The sequence below is a fragment of the Melanostigma gelatinosum genome, assembly GCF_949748355.1.
Source record: "Melanostigma gelatinosum genome assembly, chromosome: 14".
In the NCBI taxonomy this organism is placed as follows: domain Eukaryota; kingdom Metazoa; phylum Chordata; class Actinopteri; order Perciformes; family Zoarcidae; genus Melanostigma; species Melanostigma gelatinosum.
The window spans coordinates 10,950,747-10,967,238 of NC_136647.1; the positions used below are offsets into that span (position 1 = coordinate 10,950,747).

A 16,492-nucleotide genomic window follows, 5' to 3' on the forward strand; every position below is an offset into this window, starting at 1 on the left:
GCGCTGTGAGCCCCCAATTTATTAAAAAGGAATACAAATGGTGCCCTTGCACGGACGAAAAGAGCAGGGCAGAGGAAAGCTGGCAGCTGCCTGCAGGTTGGTTATCAGACAGCATAATTAGCAGATTGCCCTATTCACCCTCTGCTTTAAAAAAATAGAAATAAATCACCATCTGCATACTCCCTTTTCCACTACACAAAGTTGGGGGCTTAGAGGACTTACAATGGTACAAGGCAAGAGATAAGAATAGAAACATAAAAAGGAAATTCCATTTGAAATTCCAAAATTTTTATTTTGTTTCTTTCTAACATGCTCTCAAGCTACAGATATAATGGGCATTAGTTTTGATAAACCCAACAGAAACACATATATATAACAGGAAGAATTCGAGAACACCTGATGGCCCTCACCAAACTTAAGTTATTATTTGAAAATGAAAAAGAAGCCCCCATATTTGTCACGAGAGGACACGGTTGATGATTCATGCATCATCTCATGAAAACTGCCTTTGCTCAAACACAAATAAGGAAAACAACTTACCCCATGCCTCCACACCTTATGTGGACCAGGAATCTTACCTTGGCTCTGGGAGAAGATGTCTGTGGCTGGGTCCTGCTCCCCGTCGGAGCGCCGCGGTGGAAGGGAGCACAGCACCCGAGGGTCCAGCTGGGGCAGGGTGCTGACGCTCAAGGTCAGCGCTTGCTTTGTAAACGCAGCCCTCATATCATCCAGTTGGAGGGCAGATGCAGGTTTACCATTCAGCAACAGAATCTCATCGCCTGCTTTCAAACCTGGTGGAGAATGAAAGGACACAATTAAGTGAGAGAATCAAGTTAAACAGGCTTTAATGTCAAAAAACAAAACAACAACCAGTAATTGCATCCTTTAAAGTAGATTAAATTGTAGAGAAATACATTGCAACATAAAAGGCTGACAGTGATAAAAGCGACACACAGTGAGTGAAAGGCACCATCTAACACAGCAGCTTTCCTGTGGGCCATCAATTCCAGAGAGCTAATGCGAACAAATGATCTACACAAGCAAAACTTTGGTGCCATACTTCTCAACGGCAGCTCTGGGGCTAACCAGACATGTTGGGACTCTAATGTCTTCCAATACATAACAAATGCATCCCTCTATGCATATTCGCAAATGCTGATGTGACAAGACTGGATGGCTTTAAGGAGGCTGCAATGCCTGTCTATAGCTGTCCTGTCATCATGTATATCATCTGTGTGGTACTATATATAAAAACAGATTCCATGGACTTCACTGCTTCACAGCCTCAGTTTGAGGCTTTCTCTCTTGCCCCGCCCCTCAACCACCTGTGCCCGGCTCGGCTAATTGAGAATTAGCACTCAATCAGCCGACCAATTAGCACACAACCTCCCCCAATAAACCTGATTGGTTGTGACAGCTGTTTAGTAGATCTGACAGCAAGTCTCCAGTAAGACAAAGGGTTTTGCTCCTGTTGACACAGTCACACTTCAGCACATGGTCGCTTGCTATCTTTTCATAAGTCTCATTTTGTATCGTCTACTGTTCTAGAAACAGCAGGCATTCTGTGCTATGGCTTTCGTAACGAATGCTACAGACACATGCAGGAACACACACACACACACAGTTACATATATAGACACACAAAGCACACATTTAGCCCTAAGATATGACCTAGTTGTCTGGGATGTGAAATGTCAGCTGTAACAGAGTCTTTATTGGACCGAGAGATAACCCCTCTGGCCATATACTGCTGTGTGTGTTGCATGGATGTGCTTCTGGAGGGGGAGGGGGAGCAGAAATTATAGCGAGAGAGAGAGAAAAGACCCTTTGGGGCTGCTTGTCCGGAGATGGCCTGGTTTCTGCGTATACCCTGCAGAAATTGAAGCGGGATTTCATTCACTCCCCATTCATTGTCCTCACTCTTCATAAAATGCACGCACACACAGGCTAATCCCAGTGTACACATGGGCCTACTAATGTTGTCCCTGGCATACTTTATTCTGTGATTCAGCTAAATATGGTGTAATCTTACAAAAAAGATGCGTTGTGTTGTCTGGATGCCACAAGCTCTCTGTAGCTCTACTCGCCTTTAGAGGTGGAGAGTCAGTACAGCTGTATCCTCCAGCTGCTGGCAGCCCTGCTAAGCTAGCAGCTTTTTAGATTGGTAATACACCGGAGGACACAATCTCACACTTGAGTAACCTTGGTCTCACAATAGTGAGGCATGTTATTTTCTATCCATTAGTGCTGTATCTACAGAGTGGCCGTGTGTTTCTCAAACCCATTAGGTCTCTCTGGCTCAGTTCAAAAATGAGGACTAACAAATGGGGGTTGATCTGGAGACCCGGCTGTTCAAACAGCAGACAAAGGAATGCTGATTTTCTTCTTTGCTCGCAGGAAGGAGAAGAAAGCCAGAGATGCATAGCTCCAATGCAATCTCTTTTATTTTTTATTTCATCGATCAATATTTTGCCTTTTTCAGGATGAAAGCCAGTAATCGTCAGACTGACAAATATAGAGTATAGGACAGGTGATTCAACTCTTTTTCGACTTAGTGATGCAAGCATAGGCCTACAGATGTTTTTCTACTTTTTGGTTGCTGGTTCACGTCATGCGGCCATACTGACGTTGGAGGCCTTTCTTGGCTGCGAATGAACTCGCTTTGGACTCCATTTCTAAGTTGATGTTGATTGCCTTGTAAGTCCTGAAAAGGGCAAGACGTGCCAACATTTGGATCTATATAATATAAAATAAAAATACTGCATTAGAGTAATGCATGTGCAGCTTTCCCCTCTTTCCTTTAACCGGCGAGCCAACACCTTTCTAGACCAGGTGTTATTTTTCTTTATCTCTTCTCTACTCTGTCCAAAACCACCATGGCTTCTTTCTTATACATAAGAGATGTAGCTATGCTAGCTCAGTAGCTGACGCGATGCATTCACACAAAGCTGCACTGATAAGCTGTCATGTGGGATCAGGTGTTTCTCAGGTCAGGTGTTTGGGTGTTGAGTGTGCAATGACAATTCAAGAGAGAAATATGTCCCCAGCTTTCACAAACCCTTTACACAATCCCTGTTGTTACTGCACTCCGATCCAACTATGGTAACAGTGTGTTGTCTTCTCTGCCTAGATATAAACTCTCAGGACACTAAACATACCACACAATACAAACTTCATGTTTGTTTATTAATTTAAAAGGAATACGTGCCTTTAGCCGAGGCCAGTCCCTCTGCTTTCACTTCAGTAATATGGAGCTGCTGCGTCCCCTCCTCATCGATAACTGCCACAGAAAAACCTGTCGACAAAGATAATAAGACACAGAGAGAGATTCAGCCATTCAGACAGTGTGCACTGCTAACTCATAACTACCAAGTGATTAGCTCCACTTAAGACAAAAAGCACTCATACTGGGTCACCCCCCTTTCGTCACTAACAGAGCATGACTCAAAGAAGTCTATTCAGAAATCTATTTGACACTGAAATCGACAGTGTGACAGAAAAGGCTTCAAAAAGGGGTATTGTCAGAGACAAGCATACCATATCCGATGGTGCAGGACTCTGCTTTGTCAAACCGGATCACCTTGGTAGCTTTGGGGCAAACCTCAATCTCTTTGTAGAGCTGCAAACACACAAGGAAATTATATTTAATTGGCAAAAGAAATTGATGGATAGCAGTGTTGTTGGACGGAGAAGGTCATGTTGTCGCTCTTAATAAAGACTGGGTCGATTCATGTATTATTCAGGCTCCTCAACAGAGCAATCTCAAGTGAAGGTTGTGGGGTCAAAATTCAAGTCAAGTCTGAGAAGTGGAGTTGGTGCTCAGACAAGGGCTTGACCTCACAGCGGGGCGAGAGCATCGACACAGCTGTGTGTATGAAGCAACAGACAGGGACAGAAGTCTGCCGTGTGCAATTCGCCTCGCCGTGGAGAAATAATAATGTCATATCATAGACTCAGGATGAAAGAGGGTGAAATGAGCCACTGATCAAAGCAGGGAGATAAAAGAGGGAGTTGTACAATGACTTTACTTTGAGACAGAGTTCAGTGTATCACCTACAAAGCACTGTCGCAAAGAGAATTCATTTTGTGGGTTTATATAATAGAGGTGAGGTCTTTTTCAATGAGAGTGATTGTTTATATGAATAATGGTGCACATAATACACTCTGAATACTATGTTTGCATAATTTATGCGAGTATGCGATGGTGCTACTTTTGCATCCTGGGAATTTTGTATGCATTGCAAATCAAATCATAAAACATGCACAAGCTTGCACCCAGATCTGCCTGGAATGAAACAAAAATGAATTAGTAATAAGGTGAAAAACCCAAAATCCAAATAGGACATTGTGTCTCAGCTGAGACTGTAATACAAAAAAAAAAATGTTATATCACGTACAGTGAAATAACAGGATTATTCCCTCCATTACATCACAAGGTATCATCACAGTGCTTCAGTGTGTGTTTCCTCACCAGATCAGAGATATCGTCTTCAAGTTCGGGAACATAAACGAGCATTTGGTTGTCGATCAACATCTTCAAGCGCAGGTAGTGGCCGGAGGGGTCTATTTTATGAGTCTGGAGGCAACAAGACATGCAGGAGGACAATGAAAAACATTAAACCAATGTATTCAGAGACATCATTTCTCTAATTATTTGTGGGGGTTTTTTCTCCCTGCGATTTGAAACCAAGCCTGTCTTCACATGTAACACATGGATAATATTTTAAACTCACCTATCAAAACACCATTGCCTTTACCATTACCACACTAAATAGCTCATGACATCCCCTAACAAAAGGACACAGGCATGCATCTATCCAATCATGTCTATAATCCACATATATCTGCCTGCACGGAACACACAGGGGCCATGAATTAGATGCTCCAGTTCCTTGTGACATGTTTACAGCATGCATGCACACAAACGCCCACACACACACGTCAATCAGCTTTACCCATGTGTTTCAACAGACCCGTAAGTGGAACGTATAAGTATCATTAGGCATCATTGTTCCAGTGTGTCTCTGGCTGAGACCAATTAGGCAGAAGAGGAGATGGAGAGCAAGGACAATTGAAGAAAATATCTGTGAAACTGTCAGTGGAAGTACATATCAAATGTTCACTTTTCTGCCTTCCTAGAAATACCAGAGACAGTCTCACATCTCAGCTATTCTCAGATTCGTTTTCAGAATTTAATTCAAGAAGACAAGATTTTTTTTCATGTTTACTTTCACATGTCAGCTGTCAACAGCTGAAAATGTAAAATGTCATGACGCAATCACAACTTTTGTAACATTATGTTTTCTAAACTCCCATCAACAGAGCTGTGTGCAATGTTATGAGACTCCTTCCTCAAGATTGCACGTGTTTGACAAACCTGTTGAAATGAATCATTTGATGCCGAACAGCTGTTGACTGTTACCAGTTTTGCTACAGCATTTATGTGTGTCTTTATGTGTGTGTGTGTGTGTGTGTGCAGGCTGACGTGCAATAAAGCAAAGTGCAACGTGTAATTATCACTCTTAAATGCCATAAATTGAAGAGCGTGCACTTTTTGCACAGCTTTTTGCACCGCTATCAGCAATGACCCACCTTGCAGACGGTGCTCAGGACCTCCAGCGCCGTCTCACCGGGCTGTATGATGGCCAAGACAGGCTGATTGTTCGGCAGACACACCCAGGAGGGAGTCAGGTAATCAGGAACCCAAATATCGCTGTCTACGTTTTGCTGAGGAAGTGTTTTCACAGAGCCCTCTCTCTCCTTCTGAAAATGCAACACATACACACACACACACACAGTTTATGCGTCTTTGAGTAGTCAGTGAAAACAGAAGGCGCCCCATAATAAATGCAATGTTATCATGAAAACCTTTTAGTTCTAATTGAAATTCTGCTGAGTGAAGAATGAGAAAAAAACATATTTTATTATCCACAATTAGAAATTGCTAAAACCGTGTAGTAATCCTCCTAATTCATCATTATTCCCGCTCTCTAACAAACACACATTTGCTTAGATTGATTTGGGTGATACGATGGACACTGGCGGTGGCCGGAAAGCAGCAGGAGATCTGATATCAGAATCAAATTAATTTGTGTTGATGAGAGCCTCCTGATAGAAGTGTCTCACTGCGTGGGTATGTGTTACATATGTGTGCGCATTCTGTTCGAAGCGGAGTCTGTAACCTTTAAGCCCATCAGTCTGACCTCTGACAATCTGGCAGCCTCTCTCCTCTGTTTGTCTCATCTATTCGACCTCACACTGTCTGTCACTGATACCTTATCTCCTCCTATCAAGTAACAGATTCCACAAACTCGTTTATTCTTTCATTGCTATATTGCAACCCCCCTCACACTAATCATTGCCTCTCCTTCTGGTGCCCCTTCCCCTCTATCTGCACATCGCTCCATCATCTCCCTCCTCCCCATCTTTCACTCACGCCATACAATCTGCTGACTGTTAACAACACGGTCCAAAAGCACATTTTTGTATGCAACAGCACACACGCTCATGTTCATACGCACAAACAAAATACAGACACACACACACACAGTTATAAAGAAAAACACACACATTTTCTCAAACAGACAACAGACCGGGGGCCCAAACAAGTACCTCCCCCCAACTCCCTGATCTCCCCAGCCCTGCTCGACACCATCTGGCTCCCCTCCTGGCCCATGTAGGATGCCACTGCTGGAGGGCGGGGGTCCTAGGCGGCACACTAAACTATCTTTCTCTCTCACTCACTCCCTTTTTCTGCCATCAGTGGAATTCCCTAGAATAAACAGTGAATTAAAGAGCTGGGAAAAGCCCATTAGATGTGAGCATTTGGAACTACAGTAATCTTAGATTCTCATTTCTACTGATGCAGCATTTCCAGCACGATCTTAGAAGCAACCGAAGCATGTTACTTATGCATTTCTTCACTGTCATCCCATACCCTGCCAGCTGAAGCTGGGAGTGGGTGGAAGGAAATCAATCTCCCATGGAGCCACTGGGGGCCTCCACAATCAGAGTGGGTGAGTGTTAGAGAGTTTTCTTCCATCTCCTGAGTTCACGCAGAGTACCACCCCTCTCCCCATCTCTGCTGCCTTCTACCACTTCTCATAAAATATGGAGTTGGAATGCTTGTCCTTGCACAACCCATGGGTAATTGGACATTTTTCCTTCACATTTCATCTAAATATATCATCCCTCACCCCTGTGATAAGGTCCTCCCGGAAACCTACATTCCTATGGCAGCCTTGGATCATCTATTTTTCTCTCTGAAGATATTATTGATTATTTGCAACGGTCTGTAAATTGTGGTCAATATGACAGACGTACAAAAGCACAGATGGTGTGAAGCTGCCGGGTCCTTTGGTAGCAAATGTCTGCATAATTTGTTGAAACATCAGAAAGCTAATCATCAGAACATATCGGATCAAATTTGTCTCAGAGGGATTAGCAGACAGAAATATCCCCCCAGTCAAAGCCAATGATGCTGATAGAGTTGGAATTGCCTGGAGCAATGACGAGAAGAAATCGGAAATCTGTCAACACGGATCTATAAATGGTGTTTAACGTGCAAAAAGATGGTAGAGAAGAAGAATAATGGCATCATTTCTGGCTGTGACGCAGAGTGGTTCGTAGCAAGAAAAAGGACAAAGCAGTAATAACCTAAAGTTAGTCCTGCAAAGTCTGGTGAAGCAAATCATTTGATGAGTGGTGCAGGAGGAGAAAGAGCTGTAGAAGATGAAAAGGGTTGTTTATCCACCACAAATAAACTCAAGAATCATCTGATAACATTGAGAAACGATGAAGTTCTGCAGCTTTTAAAGTTGTATAGTCTGCAAATTTCTCCTTTCACTCTCCAGCGAGGAGAGAAGTGGATGTCTGAAAACATTAAAGCAGGAGCATGAAAATGACCTCAAAGAAATGCTCATTGGCGCAGAAGGATGCAGGGATTTTGTGCCTCCCCCAGATAACCTAGCAAATGAAGAGCAAGAGCACCAAAAGGATCTCAGTTAAGTGAACGGAGGTGGAAAATCCAGCGATGTTGCTAGTCTTGGGGTCTTAAAGAAGCCAGTTATCCATTATACAAGTACAAAGGTTCATCAGATGCCCGAGTGATTTTTATGTTGGCTTATGCGAGAGGCAAACAGCTACATTTGATCTGGTTCTCTGTAGTGAATGCCAAACTAGGAAAGGAAGGAGGAACTTAGTGTTTAGCCTGAGGAAGATTATTACTGTATGGACAGAAACAGTCACCAAAATGGAAATGGTGACAAGTTGGTCCAACAGTCATTAATAGGGCAGATGTAAAACAGCACACATTTAAAATGTCAAACAGGACACAGTTCTGTTATGGTCCTTCATATGACGTTTGAGTCATGTTGGTACTTGTGTGAAGACGGCTGAGCTCTTACAGATTTCTCACTGGCAGAGTCTTCAAACATGCGCTCCAATGGCTTTTTCACTGGCTCCATCCCATCAACGAAGACCTGCAACCATACAGAGAACAGGACATTGCAACTGCATCCAAATCACAAACATTGCAGTTAATACATCTACTAAAATACACTCTTGAGAAACTTGTATCCATCCTGCAAACCTGCACTGTGTTTTTGTTGTTTGTTGAGCATTTGTATTGCATATTAAAACCAACAGGTACATAAAATGTGTTTGACTTGACATGGAGCATCCAAACTATTACCATCATAAACTATTACCATCATAAACTATTACCATCATATAGTTTTACCACTTCAAATGCTAAAAACTAAAGTCAGTCACAAGCTTATAGTATGGATGTATCACTATGGTAACCTGGTTGATTGAAGGATGTCCCTTGGTCTTCCTCTTTGAGGTGGTGTCCAGTCCCCAGAGGGATGAGAACCGGCTACGACGTTTACTGAAGGTCCGAGGCATTGCCTGGTTCCGCCTCCTGATGCTGCTTTCAGTGCGGGCTGACACCTGTGACAGTGATTATTATAGAAAACATGAATCCAATGCAAAGGGTATATAAACCTCAGTGGTATGAGAGTCTATCCAAATTGCTATTTTAACATTGTTATTTTAATTCAATCCATTAAGGTTTTACCTGGACTTGGTATATAAAATGGCGCATACAAAACACACTCAACCACTCATATCTCAGTGACCCATGAGAAACCGCTCTTGGCATTTCTGGGTAAATTCACACATGAACTGCTGGGCTATGAGCAGCTCTGACTGACTATGTGGTACACGAGTGCATACTTTGACGCACATGTATGTCATTTATGCACTGTACTTGTGTGGACGTGTGCTTATTGGTCTTCTCACCAGTCGCTCATGAGACACACACTTCAAACGCAATAGGTCAAACTGAAGACTCTTCTTTTATAAGCTGCGTGCAAGAGGCCTTTTTTACTGCCTATTTTATTACAATGTCCCCGTTGGCGATGGATAACAGCAACCCTGATGAGTAAAAAGAATTACTGGAGAAAGTAACAAAAACATTAGAGATGTTCCTTTTGTGAAAGAGGAAAAACACTCAAGAGTCGAGGATTATCTTTTGCTATCGGCAATATGAATTGATTCATTTTAATGTTTTTGTATTTCATTATTTAATTACCAAGTTCTGTCTTTATTCTGTCAATGTATTTCATTTTCATTTAGTTCATTAATATAGCAAAGCATATGGTGCCCATTTATAGCAGTATTTGACTCATGCAATTATGACATTTTAAATGTGGGAGAAAAAAGGATTCGATAATGAACTTGGAGGGAAAGAAGACGGAGAAAAACAGTGACGTGTGAGACATAGAGGAGGAAAGGATGAAGAAAATAAGGTGGGTATGAAGAAGGAGAGACTAAATAGAGACAAAAGAAGTGAGGGAGTAGGCAGTAAAAGGAGGGGGGGGTCAACAGAGCAGAGAGCGTTAAGCCTGTTTGTGGGAAAGTGCCTCAGGGATGGCAGCTTACTAACAGAGTTCGTATTGATCCACCAGTCACAAAAAAACACCATCAACCTCAGATGTGGTAAATGTGTCTGTGTGTGTATGTTTGGAGTATCCGATGGCCTGCTTGTATGAAACTGGCCGATAGAGATATCATTTGAACCTCTTTCGCTCCACTCTGCTCTTTGTTTCCTGATGATAATTTGGCAGAGCACACAGCAGCATAATGCACAACAGCTTATAGATCATTCAACCTGTGCACGGTTCATAGCTCTGGACAAATGAATGTGTGAGGTGAATACAGTGTGTGCAGATATATAAATGCAGGCGTGCATCTACAGTAGTTTCCTGTATACTTACAGGAAGCAAAATATCCATGAAAGAACAATGACAGATAACTTTAGCCCATTTTGGGCTGCAACATTCGGGTCGTACTTTGGTCAATTTATTCTGAGAATCAGCTACACAAGATTGTTCGACTTTCCCAAAAAGTCTACTGTGCAGCTACTGTGCAAAGCTAATATATGGATGTTCACCATTTAGCCGTTTCCATTCTGCTTGCTCTTAATTAACCATAGTTAGGTTTGAGTGTGTTTTAACCTCAGGGGACATGTACTGTCTTTAGTTTGCAGATTTGTCACGCAAGCAGACATTCTTTCAGTGGGCGTATGTGACAAGATGTTCACTCGAAGAGCCAGATAAACACACCCACTCTACAAGCTGGGCTGATATTGAAGGTCAGCGGTAGGAACCTCTCACGCAATGCTTACTGGGAACACGTAGAGACATGTGGGACAGAATTTGAGTTTTGGATTAAGGCGCTTTGATTAGGTTTCAGAGTCAAATTACAGCAAGTGAGGGAGACGGAATGAATAGTCACATGAGTACTAAAAAACAAAAACGTGTGTTCATCAATGTGAGTGGGTGCATGGACATTTTTCATACCAGTGCATGGAAGGAAGAGACGGAGAAGATGCCCAGTCGTCCCATGGCCAGCTTGGTGGGACGCGATGCAAAGCCCAGCAGGCGTTTGGGGTTGGGGGGTTCTCCGCCCTGCAGACTGGCCAGGTAGCACCGGCAGCGAAACAGATCCATGTGAAACCGCTCCAAGTTCTGCTCCCACAAGAAGATCTGACAGAGGGAAAGATGAGTTGAAAGTAAAAGGGGACGGCTTGTGATTATGCAAGATAAACAGACTTTGCTGATTAGATCCAGATTCATCCTTGGAGGAGTTGCTCCCGATTTGGCCACGGATGGAATTTTTTAACAATAATAATAGAATATGCATAACATATCACCCTTTGTTCGATGGTTATTTGGTCATTGCAGGAGGAGTGAGATGTGGGAGAGCCCCTGTGGAGAGGTATTACTCACCAACACAACCCCCACCAGCCGACCTGCTGTGCTATGTGAAATGTATCACAGGGTGGGCCGTGGGAGGTGGAACACACACACACACTTGCAATGAAACACAATCTCGGCTTAATTTGCACTGGTTCCTACCTTCACCTATTAGTTCCAGGACTTAATACAACTGCTCTTTCTTTAAGTCTTTAATTCAACACAGATCCCAGGCCTGTAGATTAAAGTCAGACAATGATGGAATCAGCCACTCGGTTTAAGGCTTTTTCAGTCCTTTGATCCCACAATTTAGTTCATGTGCCTTTATAGTAGGCAATCAAAGTGCTAGTGGGTTCTCATGAATGGTTCAGATTGACTACTTCCTGGTGCTTTTTTTATGTAATATTGTTTTCTTTTATTGACTATCAACCATGTGCCACACACATACAAAGACACAGATGCTTGCTCCCACAAGGAGCCCTATTGTTTGAGGGCACATTCTTAAGCTCTCCTGCAATGTTTACATGCAATGCTGCTTTAACGTTCATCAGCAACTCCAGACTTGCATGGAGTTCGAATAAAGCTACACGCGATGTTCCACTGAAAGTAAAAAAAAAAATCTGATCCTAAAAGAGCTTTGAAATTCCAGCTGTGACTCGTTTCAAAACAGCTATTAAATATGGAAGTATTAGCAAGAGACTGCACGCTCACCTGCGGACTAATAGCATGCATTGCACGTGTTTCAACACGTGTTATGAATATTCTGCATTCTGCTGTACTTGAATGTGTTTATAAATGAGCACCGGTCGGAACATTTGTCGGAATATTTGTCATAACACATCTGTCGTTGCAAGTATTCCTCAAAGAACATTTTGTCTGGATGACGGCGTGCCGTCGAGGTGATTTAGTGCTGCGATTTTCACGCAACTCAACTGGAGGTTAAAGGAATTCAGTCGGGTGCTCAACACATGAGATCACAAACCTGGTTCACATCAGCATCACATGGACTTAAAGTATGATTAATTTACAGTATGAAAATATGTGAAGGCTATTTCACGTTGATAATGATTCCTCTATTTTTGACCGTGCCTGTTATTACTGTATGAAAACGGGCGTTAATCTATTTGAGTACTTTCAGACTCATAACTCCCCTTTGCCTCCTTCCGTCCCTGCTCCACACCTGCTCAAGAATGGTCTTCCTCTTCTTGGCGTCGGTGACGGTCGACAGCTGCATGTCTCCCATCTTCTTCATCTTTTCGTCCATGTCGATCTTCTGCTCCAGTTTACGGATCTCGGTTCGCAGCAGTCGCACTGTATCGTCCCTGTGGTGCTGCCGAGCCAGAGAAGCGGCGCACGCAGAGTGGATCGCCGTGATCCAGTTCTCCAGTTCTGTCTGGCCTGACGTCTGCCAGGAGAGAAATAAGGGAGAAATTATAGGTGACATCTCGGAAGAAGAAGAATTTTTAAAAAAATCAAGAAGTTGACAGCTAAAAGAATACGAGCACGAGTCCCATTATTAGCCTCTGGCAGAAGGTGGTCGCAATTATCTCATCATCATCTTATTACTTATCTTCCCATTCATTGATTGAACGTCACTGTGGACAGCTGCCATGCATATAAATAGACACATTTTAATATGACACAATGGTCACTGTGGTGGATCACTGTCACAGTGTGACAGTGTGGCCTTTAAACATGTCAGACATAAAACAAACACATGGACACTGTACTGGCTTATCTCCCACACATGGCTAAATGTCATGTACGTGTGTGCCACACACACACACACACAAACACACCCGAGGAGAAATTAGATCTCTTCTTACTCCCATCAATCTCTGTCTCTTTTGGTGATCTGTCACTTGTAGTCCCAAAAAATAATGAAATAACTGAAAAAAAAAGTGTGGGCCCAATGCAGCTGTTGTTTCAGCCTGAACTGTATGTTTGAGGATAATACTTTACTTCTCCCTTTGTTTTTCCAAGAAGATGCACTGTAACATGATAATGGGTCATTTAAATAACAGTGTCTCTTTTACCTGGAACAGGAACGCGTCTCCCACTGAGTTGCTGAGGCAGAAGACAAAGTCTTTCTTGGGGTGTTCAGGGACGGCCTGGACGATGCTGTTCTCCACCCACAATGCGTGTTTGGGAACGCTGCTATGGTCGATCCCAGAACGACCATCTGACTCGTACAGGAAAAGAGTACAGCCTGGAAGAACACATTGAAGAAAAAGCCGGAGAGAAAAAAGAAAGTCAGAAAACGTTCTTACTGATGTTCTCTTAAGTACTTCATTCACCATTTTATTGAAGTTTATTGAAATCTTGTGAATTTCAAAAGGACGAGATTGGATTCGCCACGGATGCCGACGTAAAAATTGAATTGTGATGAGGCCGAGGGGAAGAAACGTAAGGCCACACAGAAGAGAGTGAGAGAGGACAGTGGAGACAACCAAGGGCATGGACTGTGTAAAGACTGATGTGATTACAGTCTAACAGGAGAAAGAGGGAGAGAGATTAAACAGGTCAGGATAAGATGTTTATCTGAATGGGACATTATGGCTGCACGACTTTGTGTAAAATCTAACACCGGTAAAAATCCAAAGACATTTTAGACATAAAAGTAGAAGGGTCTATGCTCACCTTTCAGAGAGACCCAGTAGTGTTTCCACTTGCGCCTCGTTGCAGGTTCCACCTTCTTGTTTTTCTTATGAACCAAGAAGTTCTTCACAGCCAGAGCTCCTGCTTTCCTGACTATGCCTTGTGCACAGCCAATCAGAGTGTCCGATGGATACGCACTACTGAGTGTGGAGCTGCTCTGCTCGTCACTCACAGCGGAGCCAGCCTCCTCCGTGCAGTCCCGACCCTGATGCGTCTGACGAGAGAGTGATGGACAAATGTAAATAAAAACGAACACGTGTGGATCTGTTATTAATACCTGTATTTGAAAAAGAACCGAGACACACGTATAAAAGTAACCAACCCAGGCTTGATTGTCCAGCTCCTTCCGGAAATTCTCATACACTCCTCCCCTGCCTCCCTCGCCGGCTCGTCCTTCCCCTCCTCCGGCACTGCTGCTCCCGCTGTCGCTCCCGTTGAAAACGCTGCTCTCAGCAGCCGAGTACACTGAGAAAGAGGCCGACATGGCCTTACAGCGCCGTGACACCAGCTCTCCGTCCATGTCTACCTCTGTGGTGACGCCATCGATGCCACTATCGCCATACTCACTTCCCTCGCCCAAAACACCCGAGATATCCTACGAGACAGAAAAACTAATGTTACATAAACTAAATTAATGTGTACAGTTATTAATACATTACATCGCCAACATACACACTCACAAACCAGCTTCAGCTACACAAAGGGTTTCTGGGTTTGCCTTTGTGTTTGTGCACAAACTATATGTATGGATTTCTGCTCAAAGAAAGTCTTTCACTTTGAGCAAGAGGTTCTCTGCGTTTTCACACTTTTCTTTCAACAAACTGAGTCTCCCTGTTTTTTGTTTTGCTGTGTTGTCGGTCTGTTTATATCCGGTCTAACAACCCCCTAAGCCTGGCTGGATGAACATATAATACGCACTTAGTGTGCTCTGCTATCCAAGGGTGCTTGGGGGTTCTGGGAATGAGTTGAAAGAAAAGCCTGGTTCGCTATTGAAGTGATCCTTCTGATTTGGCAATTTTTTTAAATCAATGACACATGGAAATTACATTCTGTATTCTACAGATGTACTTTTGTTTTGTCCACTGAATCTTTTATTAATTGGCTTCTTGTTGCTGCATAACAGTGACTTTGCTTCCTCTTTTATCCTCTGGCCGAATCTGATTTTTTAACATCGTATAAAAGCTTCTAAATTATGATCAAAATATCTTTGCGTGCATATTTATACGTGTTATGAGAGTGTGTGTGGTTAGTGAACGGGGCATGACAGATATTACGCTTTAATGCTTTCATTTCTGGAGGGGGAATGGAAACCAGGAAACCAGGCCAGTGGCCCCACAGCAACTTTCTATCTGACTCCTTGTAATCCCTTTCCCTGCTACACAAATATACACAGTATACTTGGCTGTATATCCATGCACACACACACACAACTGCACATCATGACTACACACAGGAAATGTCTCATTCTGCATTTAGGGGTCTGTATTTCAGAAGAGAGAAAGAAGAGACAGGATACCATAGAAAAGTACAGAAAGAAGACTTAACCCGATGAATGTTTCGCCTGCTTTGCATGTTTATTCACATATTCAGAACATACAATCTAACCTGAGTAGTTTGTGCACGGCGTCCCTGGAAAGCAGGGCATGGTGCAGCAGGGATTCCGAGCCCTGCCAAGCCCTCTGACAGGCAGTGGGAGCGTCGGCAGGGGAGCGTGAATGCTCCATACCCGCCACCATCCTCCTCGGCAGGAGACATCAACCCCGCCTCCCCTTCTCCATCGCATCGGGCTTCTCTCCGGTTTTTAGCGTAGCGGCTCCTCTGCCCCCTGAGGCCAGGACTCTGCTGGCTGCACAGATGGTCCAGAGACGATGCCCTTTCAGCTGAGCCTGGAATATACACAGGTGGTTATTGCAGGGCAGTGTGTGAATTTGTGTGTGTGTGTGTGTGTGTGTGTGTGTGTGTGTGAGAGCCAGGTGAGGTCAATATATTCTGATTGCTGTCAGTCACTTTCAGATTACTCTGCCACATTTGATGTATGAATTAACCTTTTCCATTCGTGTCTGTGTCCTTCTGTGAATCTGCATGATTTTTGTGTTTTGTGAGTGAGCTTGAGCATGTGTGTGTGTGCGCGTGTGCAGCAAGCCCATCCATTATTCTCAGCGCTTAGACCTTCAGCAGTTAAGTTACCAGCTACTGGGTGATGTAGCCCTGATCTCCATGAGCTTCTGCCCAGCGCCAGCAAAGCTGATCAACTGAACTACTGCAACTGATAGAGGGCAGTTAACCCTCAATCAGTTGATTTTTTTCAAATCACTTTTCGCTACTCAGTGAGTGTCTTGGTGCAATTTTTCCCACTTTCCTCCCCCTCATCACCTGTACAACGAATCAAATCAAGCTAACACCACTGCACACACGCACAGATTAACGTATATACTGACCCTTTTTCTCAGTCATCAGAAATAATTCTTTTGAAAAGTATATTCAGAGTAAAAATTCCCAAAACTTCAATATCTACTGTATCCATTCAAGACTATTTGCACTTCTATTGACAATGACGATGGCAGTCTTTGTCC

At 43.3% G+C, this 16,492-nt stretch overlaps 2 protein-coding genes across 2 annotated transcripts in view; both read right to left on the bottom strand.

The window, feature by feature from the left end:
* scaf4a (SR-related CTD-associated factor 4a) overlaps window positions 1-16,492 on the bottom strand; it is a 92,672-nt gene that overhangs the window by 29,284 nt on the left and 46,896 nt on the right. The gene's annotated exons all lie outside the window — the stretch shown is intronic.
* tiam1a (TIAM Rac1 associated GEF 1a) overlaps window positions 1-16,492 on the bottom strand; it is a 48,784-nt gene that overhangs the window by 16,635 nt on the left and 15,657 nt on the right. Inside the window, exons 4-16 of the mRNA XM_079282756.1 lie at window positions 15,525-15,805; window positions 14,242-14,514; window positions 13,902-14,133; window positions 13,298-13,470; window positions 12,442-12,666; window positions 10,866-11,051; window positions 8,806-8,952; window positions 8,406-8,480; window positions 5,593-5,763; window positions 4,472-4,576; window positions 3,538-3,619; window positions 3,209-3,295; window positions 579-791 (exon numbers count right to left, since the gene is read on the bottom strand). Coding sequence (XP_079138882.1) covers window positions 579-791; window positions 3,209-3,295; window positions 3,538-3,619; window positions 4,472-4,576; window positions 5,593-5,763; window positions 8,406-8,480; window positions 8,806-8,952; window positions 10,866-11,051; window positions 12,442-12,666; window positions 13,298-13,470; window positions 13,902-14,133; window positions 14,242-14,514; window positions 15,525-15,805 — 2,250 coding nt within the window. The remainder of the gene's footprint in view (window positions 1-578; window positions 792-3,208; window positions 3,296-3,537; window positions 3,620-4,471; window positions 4,577-5,592; window positions 5,764-8,405; window positions 8,481-8,805; window positions 8,953-10,865; window positions 11,052-12,441; window positions 12,667-13,297; window positions 13,471-13,901; window positions 14,134-14,241; window positions 14,515-15,524; window positions 15,806-16,492) is intronic.